This window comes from Pelophylax lessonae (assembly GCF_965119305.1).
Source record: "Pelophylax lessonae genome assembly, chromosome: 6".
NCBI lineage: Eukaryota > Metazoa > Chordata > Amphibia > Anura > Ranidae > Pelophylax > Pelophylax lessonae.
In genome coordinates this window covers 300141175-300159476 of record NC_138773.1, presented here as the reverse complement: position 1 = coordinate 300159476, position 18302 = coordinate 300141175, and the positions used below count along the sequence as shown (strand labels likewise).

Here is an 18302-nt window from a genome sequence, read left to right as displayed (position 1 = left end):
TGAGCATACGGTTATCTTTTCCTAGATATGTTCCCTGGAATTTCCATGAACCCCAGCCCGGAATGTTTAATTTTGATGGAGAACGTGATCTGGAGCGTTTTCTGAACCTGACTGCGGAACTTGGCCTGCTCGTCATCCTGAGACCCGGACCTTACATCTGTGCAGAGTGGGACATGGTAAGGGGACCCCCTGGGCGTAGGGAAACTCTCACAAGCTGTATTGAACACTTAAAAAAAAACAGCCTTCCTAACTCTTAGGCTGCGTTCACACCTGAGGGTAGCATCTTTGAGTATTTTTCCTGGCATTATTCTTATGTGAGATTTTTCCCTTTTTTAGCTGGTGGTGGTGGTGTAATGGTGTGGGGGATATTTTCTTGGCACACTTTGGGCTCCTTAGTACCAGTTGAGCGTCATATAAATACCACGGCCTACCTGAGTATTGTTGCTGACCATGTCCATCCCTTTATGACTACAGTGTCCCCATCTTCTGATGGCTCCTTCCAGCAGGATAATGCACCATGTCGCAAAGCTCCAATCATCTCACCACTGGTTTCTTCACCATGACAATGAGGTCACTGTACTCCAATGGCCTCCACACTCACCACATCTCATCCAATAGAGCACCTTTGGGATGTGGTGGAATGGGAGATTCCCATCATGGATGTGCAGCCGACAAATCTGCAGCAACTGAGTGATGTTATCATGTCACTATGGAGCAAAATCTCTGAGGAATGTTTCCAACACCTTGTTGAATCTATGCCACAAAGAATTAAGCCAGTTCTTAAAAAACAGCCTAAAACAGGGTACAACCCAGGACTAGCAAGGTGTACCTAATAACATGGCCAGTGTGTATGTGTATATGTATGTATGTGTGTATGTATATGTGTATGTATGTGTGTGTATATATATATATATATATATATATATATATATATATATATATATATATATATATATATATATACAGTATCTCACAAAAGTAAGTACACCCTCACATTTTTGTAAATATTTTATTATATCTTTTCATGTGACAACACTGAAGAAATGACACTTCGCTACAATGTAAAGTAGTGAGTGTACAGCTTGTATAACAGTGTAAATTTGCACTCCTCCACCTTCCGTTTGAGGATGCCCCACAGATGCTCAATAGGGTTTAGGTCTGGAGACATGCTTGGCCAGTCCATCACCTTTGCCCTCAGCTTCTTTAGCGAGGCAGTGGTCGTCTTGGAGGTGTGTTTGGGGTCATTATGTTGGAATACTGAATCCCAAAGGTGAGGATCATGCTCTGCTTCAGTATGTCACAGTACATGTTGGCATTCATGGTTCCCTCAATGAACTGTAGCTCCCCAGTGCCGGCAGCACTCATGCAGCCCCAGACCATGACACTCCCACCACCATGCTTGACTGTAGGCAAGACACACTTGTCTTCTCTCACATTTGTACTCCTAGACGTATGAGTGCTGCCAGCATTGCTGCAGAGGTTGAAGGGGTGGGGGGTCAGCCTGTCAGTGCTCAGACCATATGCTGCACACTGCATCAAATTGGTCTGCATGGCTGTCGTCCCAGAAGGAAGCCTCTTCTAAAGATGATGCACAAGAAAGCCAGCAAACAGTTTGCTGAAGACAAGCAGACTAAGGACATGGATTACTGGAACCATGTCTTGTGGTCTGATGAGACCAAGATAAACTTATTTGGTTCAGATGGTGTCAAGCGTGTGTGGCGGCAACCAGGTGAGGAGTACAAAGACAAGTGTGTCTTCCCTACAGTCAAGCATGGTGGTGGGAGTTTCATGGTCTGGGGCTGCATGAGTGCTGCTGGCACTGGGGAGCTACAGTTCATTGAGGGAACCATGAATGCCAACATGTACTGTGACATACTGAAGCAGAGCATGAGCCTCTCCCTTCAGAGACTGAGCCACAGGGCAGTATTCCAACATAACGACCCCACACACCTCCAAGACGACCACTGCCTTGCTAAAGAAGCTGAGGGTAAAGGTGATGGACTGGCCAAGCATGTCTCCAGACCTAAACCCAATTTTTTTTAGGGTCTTCCCAGAAAAATACCTTTTTGTTTAACTCTGAAACCTACATTATTTTTCAGTTTTTGTTAACCTACATTTTTTTAAACACCTCAGGCAGATTGCCACTCACCCCCTTGAACCATTTAAGGTTATTCACTGGAACTCAGTTATTCTGCAGCAATGTAAGTAAATTAGGTCTTGAAAGTTTATGCTAATTCTTACAGGTGTCCCAATGTTTGTTAAATACTTACAAGTTCTCTGTCTGTATAAAAGCAGTTTTGAAACAGACGGTGTTACTACACCCTCTTAAGCAATATTTGGACAGTATTGTACTGCAGGAAGTAGTATATTGCTCTCAAAATGGCAAGTAAAAGGCTATTTAACAAAGGAAGACATACCATTATAATTCTTACAAGTGTAGGCCTTTCCTTTAGAGAAATTGCAAAGAAAGCCAGGGTGTCAGGGAGTACTGTTTTATCAAAAGGCACTTGAAAACTGGAGGAAACTCTGACAGGAGGAGGTCCGGCAGACCCAAAGCCACAACAGAATGAGAAGAAAAGTTTCTGAAAGTCAAGAGCTTGGCTGACAGGCGACTTACAGGACAACCACTTCAAGCACAGCTTAAAAGAGAAGTACAGTATGGGATTTATTACTTTTTTTTTTTTTAGAATCATACTTACCTAGGTGGATGCAGCATCAGTGCCATCTTAAGAGCATTAAAGGGACCTGGGCAATGCAGTGCACTGGGGCCCCGCCTACACAATAACCCACGAGAATAAAAATGCAAATTATCGATAAGGCGATATTTATTGGTACAGCAATCCCAGGCTAATGACAGCTTCCAGGTTCAGCAGCTAGGTCCAGTGAAAACACAAACGGACAGGAGTCAGACTCGACTGTCTTGTGTGTGCCTGTTCCCGTGGAGGCAGACATGCATTCCCGCAGTTGTGGGCTCCCCCTCCAAGACCCAAGTGTCCTGACAGCAGCGCAGGGCCGACAGGTGCTTGCCACCTGCTAAGCTTGGTGATGGGATCCACACGGTAATCAAGACTAATACTTGGCTGGATCGCTGGCCAGGCAAGTGGGGCCCCCGGGCAACTTCCCAGCGTGCCCATTCGGTAAGATGGCCCTGTGCAGCCGATTGCTCGGTTCTTACAGCTCCTTGAGCAGAGAGCTGGTGACTGTCAGTCAACGGCTCTCTGCTCTGTCCCCCCCCCCCCCCTGCATGCTCACTGCAGTGCTGAGTGGTGGAGAGGGTGGGAGTGGCCATCTCAGGCTCTCATAGGTACACTGAGAGGCTGAGCCAAATGCCGGTCCAGGCATGTGGGCAGATTCCGACCATATTGTCGCGATCTTGCCCCAGACTGGACCAGCTCTGTGATTTCAGCTAACAGTGGGCTTTAGCCTGCTGTCTGCTGAAAACAGGTCAAAGATCAAAGGCATGCAGAACGAACTGTACTCCTGTGATCTACAGAAGTACAGTCAAACAAGCTTTGGCTGTACTTCTCCTTTAACACTGATCAACGTAAGTCTCAGTTTCAACTGTGAAGGGAAGACTTCGAGCTGCAGGTTTGACGGGTCAAGTGGCTGTAAGAAAGCATTTGCTAAGATGGCAGAACAAGAAAAGGAGGCTTCCTGGGCCTTAAAGCACTGCCAATGGACTACTAAAGACTGGAAGAAGGTTTTATGGACCAATGATTTAAAATTTTAGATCTTCTGTTCACAACGCAGGGTTTTTGTATGCTGTCAAGTAGGTGAAAGGATGGTTCCTCGGTGTGTGAAACATGTCAAATAATGGAGGAGGAAGTGTTATGGTCTGGGGGCTCTTTTGCCAGATCCAGAGTCGATTACTTGCACAGAGTGAGTGGCACCCTGAACCAAAACTAGTACCGCGGCATTTGGCAGCACTGTGCAGTACCCTCCGAAATACACTTATGGTCAGGGAGCCATCCTATAGCAAGAAAATGACCAAAAACATACCTCCAAGCTGTGTCAAAATGACCTTCGCGGAAAAGAACAAGATGGCAGGCTTCAAATCATGGAATGGCCAGCAGTTTCCAGACCCCATGAAGCTGGTTTGGGATGAACTGGACAGAAGAGTGAAAGCAAAGCAACCTACAAGCGCATCATATTTATGGGAACTTCTGCAACAGTTCTCCCAGACCAGCATGTATTGTTGTTTCTGAGGTGGAGTGACTCATATAGAATAGAAATACTCCCTCTAGAACCCTGGTCTCTACTGCACCATTGCTAATGTGCTGTTAAGGCTTCTATGCTTTATTTCAAGGCCTCATGCACACGGGGCGTTTTTACAGCGGCTGTTTTTGGCATTAGACATTTTTTTTCTACAGCCAATAAACTCTTTGCTTTGCTTCCTAGGAGTCAACCAACCCATAGACTTGCATTGTGAAAAGCAGCAATAAAACACAACTTCCTATAGCACTGGAGGGCAGGAAGCCGAGGTGGATTCAGGGCTATTCAGAACATTAACACAAATGTATTTTTTTACATTAAGAAGTTTCCTTTACAGGCTTATCTAAAAAAAAAAAAACCGAAAAGACTACATTACCTTGGAGTCATCCCTGATCCAACTGGACTCCTCATCCATGACCATACCTGGACATAATCACACTTTTGGAACATGTATGATTGAGGTGCTGGATTTGACTCCTTCATTGTTGAGGGTGATCACTCAAATTGATATGGGGTGCTAAAGGCTGCTCTCCGCACAAACGGGGTACACCTTAGCTAGGGGACCAAGAGTTTGGATCAAGGTGTGGGAAAGTCTAATGAGAACTCTTGACTAAGGAACCAAGAATCCGAAAATCCTTACTACTGGTGTTATTTCATGCACAGAGGCAAAAAACAACCATAGCGTCTTGGGTGCTTAAAGATCTCTCCCTTCTTCAGGGCTAAAAAATGGTATGCAATTAGAAGGACTAAAAAAAGTACAGTTACCAAATATAATGATTTATTCTTTTTGGTGATGCCATTTTTAGGTCTGTCCATTTACATACAGTATTTGAACCCTGAAGAAGGAGGACATCTTTGAGCCACCAAAACGTGTTGGTGTATCATGCCTTTTTGTATGAATTAGCACCAGTGTTGAAGATGTTTGGACTCTTAGAGGTTGTAAACCCTTTTTTTTTTTTTTTCTTTTTCACCCTGCAAGAGAAACACATAATGAGCTAGTATGCATCGCATACTAGCTCTCATTATGAAATACTTACCTTAGAACGAGCCCCCGCCGTGCCGCCCGCTTAGCTGGATGAAGGGCGACATGTCCAGTCGCCCGTCTTCCGGGATCGCGGTATCCGGCCATCTGAGGGAGCCGGCAGTCACGGCTCCCTGTCGCGGGAGCCGACAGTCACGGCACGGGGCTCTGAAGAAACGGCACCAGCGGCCGTTTCTTCAGAGTGCATGCGCCAGTGACGTCACTGGATGCATCTAAGGTAAATATCTCCTAAATGGTACATGTTTAGGAGATATTTACAGTACCTATAGGTAAGCCTTATTATAGGCTTACCTATAGGTACAAGTGTCAGAGGAGGGTTTACTTCCTCTTTAAGCCCCGTACACACGTAGTGATTGTCGGCCGAACGATCGGCCGTCTTTTGTCCGGTGCTGTCCTGTCGGTTGAAAAGTGCTAAAGACTGCACACGAATTTTGTCGGCCAACAACAGCCAACTGCAGAAGTGATGTCATGTGATGGTTAACTTTCCGTGTGATTTTTCTTCTCTGAGCATGCCCAGTCTTGCTCATCTGCTGTTTGTCGGCCGAATTCTGTACTGACTGAGGAACAATCGGCCGTTCTGGTGTTGGCCAACAAAAATATTAAAGCGTGTACACCAGATTCTGTTTGGCCGAAAAGTCACAGTCGGTTGTCGGAAGCATCATACTAACAAGCCGACAATCGGCCGATCGGACGTTGGCCGAATATTTACGGCCGACAATCGCTACGTGTGTACGGGCCTTTAGTTCCATGTTTTGGTGTTATCAGCTTTTTCTATAACCTCATTTATGACCTTGTCCCTTTTGGGACCCGAAATATTAGAGTAGTGATACAGAAATCCGCACTGCTATTGCACAAATTCAAACACAGTTTCCTCAATGCTGTTTTCTGTATTAGGGGGGTCTCCCAGCCTGGCTCCTGAATAAGAAAGACATAGCTCTGCGGACCTCAGATCCAGGTAAACAACTGCAGTATAGAAGCTATTCTTCCATACATTCAGATGTGAGTAATCCTAACTCTTTGTATTTACTCCGTAATTTCAGATTACCTAAAAGCTGTGGACTCCTGGCTATCCGTCCTGCTCCCCAAAATCCAGCCACGCCTGTACTGCAATGGAGGAAACATCATCAGTGTCCAGGTAACATGTTAAACCCCTGCATGTTGTCCCTAACATGCATTAGGCTCAATTCACAAAGCTAACATACCAGGATAAGGATATTAAAGTGGTTCTAAAGGTACAAGATTTTCTTTACCTTAATGCATTCTATGCATTAGGGCAAAAAAACCTTCTGCATGCAGCTCCAGCCCTCTTAAATACCTACTTGAGCCCAATCTCGATCCAGTGATGTGCACAAGAGCAGAGGCTCTCCCTGCTTGCTCTCTCTCTTCATTGGACAGAAAGGCAGCAGAGGGAGGAGAGAGCAGGAGGGTGGAGCCCAGCCGAACAGTTGTTCTTCCATCTCCTCTGTGGGCAGGTGACGTGACCACTTACCTGCACTCTTCACTAAAAACAGCAGGAATGGCAGTGGGGGGGAAGGAGCAATGTTAGTGATTGGGTGGCTGTAAAGCCCTTTGGATCACTTTTACATGATAGCCAGCTATAAAAAAAAAAAAATACCAGGATCAAGGCTTGCAGTAGGTCTAAACCCAATCACTAAAATCTCATATTAGCTTTATCATGTTAAAGTTATTTCAGAAGTCAATTTCAATCTCTTTGAACTTGCAGAGTTTATTGATCACCTCCCGTCCTGCGACGTAGCGGTACATAGCTGGACTTTTGGTGGTTATTGCAGGATAATGCCTGTAGGGTTTTTTTAGAGCCAGCGGTCGGCTCTCTTGTAATAGCAACCGGCACAGCTCACCAGCTGCTCAGTTGCTATTACAAGCAGCGGGAGGGGAGATTTCCCCCCCAATGGCTCTCAGACTCTTCTTTCCCATCTGGGAGACCTGAGCAACCAGCTGGCATGTCCATCAGCTGGCCAGATAGCCGAACAAAGCCGGGATCAGCTTTGATCGGCTGTTCGTTATAGTAAACCAGAAACGATGACATGGCATCACTTCTCGTTTAAGCTGAAACAATTTTTTGGAAAATCTAAAGCATTCAGAAACTGATCTTGGTATTTTGAATGCTTTTAAGTGCAGAGGAGGGATTTGGGGTCTTATAGACCCCCAGAACTCCCCATAAAGAGGATCTGTCGCCTGCCTATTGCTGTCACAGGGATGTTTACAATCCTTGTGACAGCAATAAAATTGATTAAAAAAATAATAATTAAAAAAATTAAAATAAATAAATTTAAAGTGCCCCCGTCCTTCCGTTCTTTTGTGCAAATGCAAACGTGTGCTTTGGTCCTGCATGCACGCACACCGATCGTCCCACACATGTGAGGTATCGCTGCAAATGTTACATCATGGGCCGTAATCATAGCATAAGACCTCCTCTGTAACCTGTAAAGGCTTTTTAAGCATTGCCTATGGATAGTAAAATTTACATTTGTTTGTACCTGTCTCGCAGGCAAGCATAATTTTAAAGGGTGACTTGTTTGGGATCTATTTACCTGGCGTAACTTCATCTTTTATATTTTACAAAAAATTGGGTTCTGTATTGTTTTTTTTGCATTACAACTCAAAGTGTATTTTTCCCAAAGAAAAAATTGCGTTTGAAAAGCCCCTGCGCAAATACCATGTGACATAAAAAGTTGCAAAACTTTTGCGGTCCTCTTTCACATTAAAAGTGGTCCCAGTGGCGGATTTGCCGTGGGATCACTTTTATGGGCAGCTGGAGAGGTGACCCGCACCCCCCCCCCCCCCTCCCGGTCGTTTTTCCTGCTTACTGGAGCCATCAGTAGCGAGGAAAACTACCCGGTCCTTTCCCCTCTTGGGCAGGAAGTCGAGTGTGGGCAAGCTGGCCCCCACTCCACTCCACTATGGCCTTGGAGGACCGGAGCGACGTCATACGTCTCTTCCTCCCAACGGGCCCATTTTTTTTTTTTTTTGCTTTTAAGGGTAGATGTGAGATGTGAGGTCTTTTTGACCCCAGATCTCACATTAAAGAGGACCTGTCCTGCTTATTTCTATTACAATTTCTATTCTATTGTAGTAGGAATAAAAGTGATCAAACATTTTTTTTTAAAGGGACAGTGCAAAAATAAAAAATTAAGGTAAAAATCCCTCCGAGCATGCGCGCAGAAGCGGAACGCATATGCAAGTCATTCCCACATATGTAAACTGTGTTCAAACCACACATGTGAGGTATCACCGCGATTGTTAGAAGCAATAATTCCAGCTCTAGACCTCCTCTGTAACTCTAAACTGGTAACCTGTAAACATTTTTAAAGAGTCGCCTATGGAGATTTTTAAGTACCAATGTTTGTCGCTATTCCATGAGCGGGCCGAATTTTGAAGTATGACATGTTGGGTATCTATTTGCTCGGTATAACATCATCTTTCACATTATAGAAATGAATTGGGCTAACTTTACTGTTTTCTTATTTTTTTAATTTAAAAAAAAAAAGTGTATTTTTTCATAAAGTATTTGACATAAAGTATTGCAATGATCTCCATTTTATTCTCCAGGGTCTCTGATAAAAAAAATACATAATACTTGGGGGTTCTAAGTAATTTTCTAGCAAAAAAATACTGATTGTTACATATAAACAAAAATGCCAGAAAAGACCTGGACTGGTAGTAGTTAAATAATAAACCTGCCATGACAGACCTACTTCAGGTACTTCCTGATATAGGATGACAGCTGTCTCCAATCTGTGCTTCTGTGTTGCCGCCCCGTCACATTTACTTCTTCTGGTGACTATAACCGGCTGTGCGCAGCCATTGTCCCCACCGGGAAGCGGGTCCAGAGCAATGATGTGCAATCAACTGTGATGGCAAACCTTGGCACCCCAGATGTTTTGGAACTATATTTCCCATCATGCTCAACTACATTGCAGAGTGCATGAGCATCATGGGAAATGTAGTTTCAAAACATCTGGGGTGCCAAGGTTTGCCATCACTGAACTATAGAGTGCATGTGGACAGGAAGTGTCTGGAAGAGGTTGGAGGAGATCAGCAGCAAAAGGATTGAAAAAAAAAAAATGTTGAAAATAGTATTTTTTGGAAAAAAGAAATGGCACTTTATCATGTGCATTGCATTGGGCAACCTTATTGTTATCAATTTAGGGGTTACATCTTCTTTAACTACAAAAAAAAAAAAAAAATCATCAGTTTCACCGCCATTGTCCTTATACACCAATTACCAGAGAAGAATAAAGAGCACTGATATTGCCTAATATGCTAATGTAGGCCTTTATCTCCTGATCCTGCAGGTGGAGAACGAGTACGGCAGCTTTTATGCCTGTGATTATAGCTACCTGCGCCATCTGCTGACCATCTTCCGAATCTACCTGGGCGATGACGTTGTTCTGTTCACAACTGATGGCAATACGAACATAGAGCTTAAATGCGGGACCCTCCAGGGGCTCCTTGCCACTGTGGACTTTGGACCAGGTCAGTAGCAGACATCAATAGTACTGAGTTCAGGCAGCTGCTACGACTATTCATATTGCAAGACAGTCGGGCCTTTTTACCTTCTTGCTGACTATGTAATGCATATGCTTGGGGGGCAAAAGACGGTGGGGTTTAATGCCACAAGCTGCACATATGCGTTCATGAACAGGCAAGGTTTCTATGCTGGGAGCGCCCCCCACTGCGTGTCCGAGCTCTCATAGACAGCTCATATTCTCTAGTAATGATCTGGAATTGGTGGGACAGGCTTCTGATCATGTGACCACTGTAACAGCCAATCACTCGGCACAACATAATCTTTTATATATTACAAAAAAATGGGTATTATATTATGTTTTTATGCACTAAAATGCATTTAAGTGTATTTTTTTCTAGTCCAGGCCACTTTTTGCGATTTGGCACTGTGCAAATTTAACTGACAATTGCGCGGTCGTGCGACGTCGTACCCAAACTAACTTTACGTCCTTTGTTTCCCACAAACAGAGCTTTCTTTTGGTGGTATTTGATCACCTGTGCGATTTTTACTTTTTGCGCTATAAACAAAAAAAGAGCGTAAATTTTGAAAAAATAATATTTTTCACATTTTTTTATATAAAATTCCCCCCCAAAAAAATGTAAAAATCTAAATTTTTGGCCAATTTGTTTTCTGCTACATATTTTTGGTAAAAAAATCACAATAAGCGTATTTTGATTGGTTTGCGCAAAAGTTATTGCGTTTACTAACTAAGGCAAAAATTTCTGTAATTTTTTTTTCTTTTTAACGAGTAATTTGCGGGACTGTGACATTGCAGCAGACAGATCGGACCCTTGACTGACATTTGACACTTTTGGGGGTACCAGTGACATTACTGCAGTAATCAGTGCTATAAATATGCACTGTTACTGTAAAAATGACACTGGCAGGGAAGGGGTTAATTTTATTGGAGAGGAAGGGGTTAATGTATGCCTGGTGCTTACTAACGTGTGTGGGGGGAGGTGACTGTGTGACACAGGGACAGATCGCATGTTCAGCTATGCTGAACCCTGCAATCTGTCACTGTCTGTCACTTAGGAGATCCGCCCGCTTTGTTTACACAAGCAGGCAGATCTCCAAACTCGATTCCCCGACGATCGGGGAAGAGCGGCGGCGATCGCCGCCGCTCCTCCCCTGGCCCGACTCCCGCTGTGACTGAATACAGCGGGAGCGAGCCTCCGGCGGCGCGCGTGCGCCGCCCACAAGGGGAGGAGTCCAGCGACGTAGGTCTACGTCGCTGGACGGGAAGTAACCACTTTGTCGCAGTAGAGCTCCAGTGAGCGGTCGGCACGTGGTTAAACAATTGTCATTCGCTGGGCTATCGTACAACAGAAGTTTTCCTGCTCGTTCCTTTTGGATTTTGTTGGACGAACTGTCGTGATCGGCTGCCGAAAGCTGTGTACTAACGATCAGATTATCGTGCGATCAGGTCAAAATCAAGTTTTATCGTACGATTATCTGAACGTGTGTACGAGGCATTAGAGCTTTATGTGTTTTTTTTACAATACTTTTTTTGCATGGAAAATCTTCTTGCCGTGTTTGTGGTGCCATTAACAATGAATTATACCACAAGTGCAACGTGTGTATTTTACGGGTTTCATAAGCATTTACAAAATGTAATACCGTGAATGCAGCCTAAAACAAAGGAGAGGAGAAATGACTCTGCAGAGGACTGAACAGTCTGTAATAGGTAGCAGAATACGGAAGTTTTATTGGGGAAGTGACGGTCCCAGCTCATGACTGATATGACTCATTAGTAACAGAATTGTGTAACATGCAAAATGCAGAAAGAAAGGCTGTAAATAGAACCGGTCTGTAATGAATCTTAAAGCGGTAATAAACTATAAACTAAAAATTGAACATATTGCAGCTTACCAATCATTTGATGCGGTGGTTGTATTATGCCCCGTACACACGTGCAGATTATCTGAAGACTTTTGTCTGTAGACTTACCAAAACCATATAATATGAGGTCAAACCTAAACACTTACAATTTGTATGCAATCCGGCAGGCCCTTGCACTACATAGAAAAGGTAAATCTGAAGACAAAAGTCTGCAGATAATCTGCACGTGTGTATGGGGCATTAGTTTTCTTTTTTTTTGGCTTTGTTTTGTCCTCTGTTTTCAATTGGTGATCTGGCCAGTAACACATCTCCTGTATTAGAATGCCCCCACACTGGATTAGAGATCGGCCCATTATCGGCAAAGCCGATATATCAAGGACCGATATGCACTTTCCCCGATATATCGGAATCGGCCACCAAGGTGAACAATATTACCGATATTTCGGGAAAGTGCTTGTACCGGAGTGATCCCTGCAGCTAGAGGCATCACCCCAGTACTGTCTTGTAATGACAACCGATGCGGCTGAGAAGCCGCTCGGCTGTCATTACAAGGAGCGGGAGGGGACGCTCCCCCCCCCCGGGCAACCAGCCTGCACGGCCACAGAAGACGCATTCGGCTCTGATCGGGTCTCCATGTAAAAACCCGGAAGTGATGTCATGACATCACTTCCGGGTACTTGGCGCCAAATTAAAAAAAATGACAGCATTCAAAACAGCCAAACTTGGCATTTTAAGTGCAGAGGAGGGGTTTGGGGTCTTTTAGACCCCCGGATCCCTCCACAAGAGTACCTGTCAAGTGATTAAAACATTTTTTTTTTTTAAATGTACGAAAATATCAGCACATATTGGCCAATACCAACGAGCGATGACCAAAATAGCGGGATCATCAATGAAAAAACGATATCGGTCGATCCCTACTCTGGATGAAGTAGCACAGGGGGCACCCTTTGGACAGCAGCATTGTCAGTCCTGGGGGGGAGGGAGTGTTAGATGTATTAGCAGATTTGGATACACTAACAAACTGAATCCAAACTCCAGATGATACTTTATACACAGTTACAGCAAACAGGGGAGGGGAATGTGCTAGCAGATTTAGATGGGCATGACTAATAAATTAAAGTTGAACTCCAGCTAGCACTTTATCAGCAGTTACAGCAACTGTTTGTTTTTTTCCTTTTGGGATAAAGGTTTTACATAAATAAATAAAAGCAGATGAGAATAAGCACCCCTGCCAGTGGTAAATGGTTTGTCTCATCCCTGTAACTACAATAGAGCTTGTTTTGTTGAAAAACAACACTTACTGGCTAGATCACCAGATGAAAATAGAAGAAAGAAAGAGCCTAAAAAAGGTTACTAATGCTGCCATCAAATCTAAGAATTGGTAAGCTGCAATATAATGTTTGTTTTTTTTCTTTTTATTGCTTTAATAAAAATATATTCGGGAAAAAAAAAAAATGTATATATAATCTTCTTTTCTTATTTTGTGTTCCAGCGGACAATGCTACAAAAGCCTTTGAATTACTGCGAAGAATACAGCCCAGAGGACCTCTGGTAAGGTGTTATCCCTTATAACATATACAAATGACATATGTAGACAACCCTCTATTGTAATACAACAATGCTCACATAGAGGCACTAGAAAGATGGTAAAGAGAAGGATTTTCCATTAAAGCGTTACTAAACCCAGGAGCCTGCAGTCACTATATCTGGTCTCCCCAGGAGCCTGCAGTAACTATATCTGGTCTCCCCAGGAGCCTGCATTCACTATATCTGGTCTCCCCAGGAGCCTGCATTCACTATATCTGGTCTCCCCAGGAGCCTGCAGTCACTATATCTGGTCTCCCCAGGAGCCTGCATTCACTATATCTGGTCTCCCCAGGAGCCTGCAGTCACTATATCTGGTCTCCCCAGGAGCCTGCAGTCACTATATCTGGTCTCCCCAGGAGCCTGCATTCACTATATCTGGTCTCCCCAGGAGCCTGCAGTCCCTATATCTGGTCTCCCCAGGAGCCTGCAGTCCCTATATCTGCTCTCCCCAGGAGCCTGCAGTCCCTATATCTGCTCTCCCCAGGAGCCTGCAGTCACTATATCTGCTCTCCCACAGTACACAGAACATGGAAATGCAATTATTTTAGTAAATATTAACTACTAAATACCTTTTCTCCTCAGCAGTATATAGCAGTCCTGTGACTTCTATCAGTGTCTGGTTAAAGCTTGTAAGAGGAGTTTTCATTCTCCTCTGATTGTCCTATGAGGCTGCAGGACCCCTGAACCTCTGTCTGAACAGTGCTGATTGGCCCTGTGCTGATCACATACAAACAAAAAACAAAAAAAAGCCTCTCGGCATTACACACCAAACTGAGCATGTGCAGCTTGCCCCCGAGGCTCTATTCTATCAGGAGATGGATTGGGGACAGTGGAAGAAGCAGAGGATCAGAAAGGACAGGTTCAAACAGCCTTTTTACACAATGCAGAAGATTAACCCCTTAGGTTCAACAGTATAACAAGCATGCTTTACTGTATGTACACACTGATTTTACTGTTGTGGGTTTAGCAACACTTTAACGGTCATTCCCAATATACAGCATTTTGGTCACTAGATGGAGCAAACAATCATAGGGAGTAGTCTATTAGAAAGAGTACAACCAAAATTCATACAGTACGCACAAATGTGTTTGACATACATCCATGGTTTTAAAAAACTGTATAAAACTACAGTATCTCACAAAAGTGAGTACACCCCTCACATTTTTGTAAATATTATATTCTATCTTTTCATGTGACAACACTGAAGAAATGACAATTTGCTACAATGTAAAGTAGTGAGTGTACAGCTTGTATAACAGTGTAAATTTGCTGTCCCCTCAAAATAACTCAACACACAGACATTAGTGCCGGTTCACATTAGTGCAATCACAGAGATCGCATGTAATTCGGAGCGCACTGCTCCTAAAATTTCATGCGTTCTCTGTGCGGTGGAAATTCAGCCATACAAACTGTACCGCAATCATACTAAAACACGCACAGGACCCTTTTTCTTTGGTACGCAGCAGAATTAAATCACACCAGTGCGATCCGATTCTGTGCAAACTTTCAGATCGCACTGCGATATGCAATCTGATCTGGGGGTGTCGTTAACTTTTAATTGACACCCCCAGCGTATCGCATATGGCAGTGTGAACTGCCTGTTGTGCGGATGCGATGCGGGAACACGCTGTATATTCACAGTGTTCCCGCATTGCACAAATGTGAACCGGCACTTAATGTCTAAACTGCTGACAACAAAAGTCTGTTGCAAGGTTTCTTACCTGGAGATCCTGCTGGTAACAGCACTTCCTGTTTCAGGCTGACAATAAGGCTCTGCTCACATCACGGCACTCCGGATCGCAGGAGTAATCGCCGCGAATCTGCCCTAAATCACCGCAAAATGCGGGATGCACTTGCGATCTCTGTTACTTTCAATGGTACCCCAATCGCGGCATGATTTTGTCGCAATTGTGGCCTGACGAATCACATTAAGATTGCGCAAACAGAATCACGGGACGCTTGACGCCCCAAAGAGGTTTTGAAACCTATTTTGGGGGGCAACAGGCGTCCCGCGATTCCGCCCACGATCCGGAATGCCATGGTGTGAACGGAGCCTTATGCCCCATACACACATGCAGATTATCTGCAGACTTTTGTCTGTAGACTTACCAAAACCATATAATATGAGGTCAAACCTAAACATTTTCAATTTGTATGCAATCCGGCAGGCCCTTGCACTACATAGAAAAGGTAAGTCTGCAGACAAAACTCTGCAGATAATCTGCACGTGTGTATGGGGCATTAGTCGCATGGTTGTCAGCCTGCAGTGTGTGCTCTTTCAGTTTCCCATTGTGATGTCTATCAGGTTTGCAGGAGGAATGCACAGAGCAGATGTGCAGCCCAACAGCCAACTGAGGGATGAGCATGCAGCTGGCTGACAACATTGTTGTTAATTGCAAGGCAGTGGTTTAGCAATGTCAGCCTAAAACAGGATCTCTAGATAGGAATTTAGCAACAAATTAACAAAACGATTTGTTTAAAGTGACATGAAGGCTGGGTTCACACATGTCTGATGCGAATTTCCCCTCAGTTTTCACTGCAAATTTCCAAAGTAGTTGTTCAGCTGCGATTTAGAAGCAGTTGAGATGTGAATGTTTGGAGCCGGCAGGCATCGGCATCTTTACCATTAGCTGGTTATTAAAGAGTGGGTCAGGAAGCTGGCCACCACCTCCTTAACAAAGGATGACTCCTCAGCTAAATGTAAAAAACTGGCTTGGGGTTCCTTCCCAATCCATATCAAGCCTTTTCGGGTCTGGTACAGACTTTAAAGGAAAATCGCACGTCAAAATAGAAAAAAAAAAACGGTGTGGGCCCCCCAAATCTATACTAGACCCTTATCCGCCCCCCCGAACCATATAAGACCATATGCTCTAAATATTGGGGAAGTGCTTTGGGGTGGGCTCTTCCCCACAACAAGGGCCTCTTTCCCACAACTCTGGCCGGTGGTTGTGGGGGTCTGCGGGCAGGGGGCTTATCAGAATCTGGACGCCCCCCCACTCATTTACCAAAAAAAGTGTCAAAAAGGAATAAAAACACAGAGACAGTTTTTGACAATGGCCAGGTGGGTTGTCCTCTTCATTTGTGGTGGACCTGCCCCAAGGTATGACGTTTCTGGATACGGGTGCATTCCCTAATTTACTAAGTCACTATGGTTAACCATACAAAAAACCCTCGGATCCCACTACTCAACGAACCCATGGAAACATCCCGAGATCCACACAGACTCTAATATATTACATGTTTTTGGCCACTAAAGTAACTATCACTACAGCTTAGAAAAGCCCCGTGATTGACTTAGGCCTAATGAAGTGAAAGCCTACTTGGATCATTCTACACAAAAAACTTGTCAGTGTCCAGGGAGATAAACAATCTCTATTTGAAAGGGCATGAATCCCCTGGCTCGCTTACCTACAGGTACCGGACATTGGATTTGTGTTCAGATTGGACGGGCGTGCTCTCATTCTCCCCCCCCCCTTTCTTTTTATCACCTCTTTGTCTTCTTTCTTGTTTTCTCACCCCCCCTGACCTCCCCCTCCCCCCCCCCTCACATACACACACATTTATTTTTCTGATGCATTTTTTGATACATTAGTTGGACCTTTAGCCTCGTTATAAGGTTACTGGCAAGGTTTTGCATTAGACAAATTACCTTAAAGCGGAGCTCCATCCAACAGGGGAAGCTATGCTTGTCTGTCACCTCCCCCCTCCTCCGCTGCCACATTTGGCACATTTTGGGGGGAGTGGGTACCTGGTTTTGACAGGTACATTCTCCCACTTCTGGCTCAGTTCAGCGCGGCGAACAGAGCCGGAAGTTTAGGCTCCCCTCCTTCCCCAATGCTGGCCCATTCAAAAGCTCAGTGCATTCCTGCATGATCAGTAGGAAACCCTCTATGAGGCTGTAAGGCTTTACTGCTGCTTTCCCTTAGTCAAGATGGTGGCTTGGATGCCAACTCACCTTTGGCTACTCCATAATCTTCGCCCATGGACATTGAGCCTACTCATGCATCATAGCGTACATGTTTGGGATTCCGTGCAGTACTTTGCTTGCCTCATGTCGCCCTTCCTGCCCTTGCTCCCATCACTAATAACCCTCTTTTTTTTCCCCGAGGCTTAGACCAACCACAGGCAATCTCCTAGTGGGTCACTAATGTGTTCTCACATGTGGGACCCTTTCTAACCGCCAAATTGTTTCCCATGTGGGCCTCACTGTGGGAGACCCATGACATTCCAGAAGCGGAGCACTTCCGCTACCTCCAACTTCAGCACTGGCTCACCTCACTGTGTAGGACTTCTACATACCCGTTCCATAAAACTGCATTCAAATACACCTGCCTGCACTCTCCGGGATCCCTAGGCCTCATTTTGACTCTCTATGCTTGTCTGAATAATCGTTCATCCCTTACTTCTCTCACCTATGTAACTCAGTGGGAACGAGAACGAGACTTGGCGACTGTAATAGACTTGGCGGACTGGAACGGGGCCTGGTCTTCTGTGGCCAAATGCCCATTTAACACAGCCACTTTGGAGGTGGCATATAAGGTGCTGCCATCGGGGGGGGTATTGGCCATCGGGGTGATGTTGTATATGTATGGTGGAAGTGTTCTAGACTAATTGGCTTCTGGTCCCGTGTATTTGGCCTCCTATTCATGTGGTTTCATCTGCCCATACCAAAAGAAGCCAAGTTTGCCTTATTACATTGTCCAGTTCTGGGCCTGTTTGCTTATCAGCGGAAGCTCTATCTATTTCTGTGAGCCAAAAGAACAATCGCCTAAGCCTAGAAAAAAACATCTGTACCCTTTCAGGGGGTGAGAGATCGCATGACCATGTTGATGTTCAACAAACCAATGTGGAGCATCCACAATGACTCTCATGCCAAGTTCTTCAAAATTTGGGAACCATGGCTGTCTTATGCCTTTCCTACCCTACCCCCAGCCAGCTTGGTCCCGATGCCTCCTAGCCCTACCTCCCCCGTCTCCTGGGCCTCTAACCTTCTGGCCTCCCTCCCCTAGACTCCTCTATCTCTTCTCAAGCTCTCTACTCGGTAGGCACGTGTGCTCCTTTCCTCTAGCTTCACCTATCCGCCCAATT

General features: G+C 44.7%; 2 protein-coding genes across 2 annotated transcripts in view; one reads left to right on the top strand and one right to left on the bottom strand.

Annotated features, from left to right (window-relative positions):
* The window catches only part of STK16 (serine/threonine kinase 16), a 170361-nt gene that overhangs the window by 73047 nt on the left and 79012 nt on the right, over window positions 1-18302 (bottom strand). The gene's annotated exons all lie outside the window — the stretch shown is intronic.
* Window positions 1-18302, top strand: part of GLB1L (galactosidase beta 1 like) — a 58534-nt gene that overhangs the window by 15754 nt on the left and 24478 nt on the right. The window contains exons 3-7 of the mRNA XM_082262056.1: window positions 26-176; window positions 6149-6209; window positions 6295-6389; window positions 9571-9751; window positions 13120-13178. Coding sequence (XP_082118182.1) covers window positions 26-176; window positions 6149-6209; window positions 6295-6389; window positions 9571-9751; window positions 13120-13178 — 547 coding nt within the window. The remainder of the gene's footprint in view (window positions 1-25; window positions 177-6148; window positions 6210-6294; window positions 6390-9570; window positions 9752-13119; window positions 13179-18302) is intronic.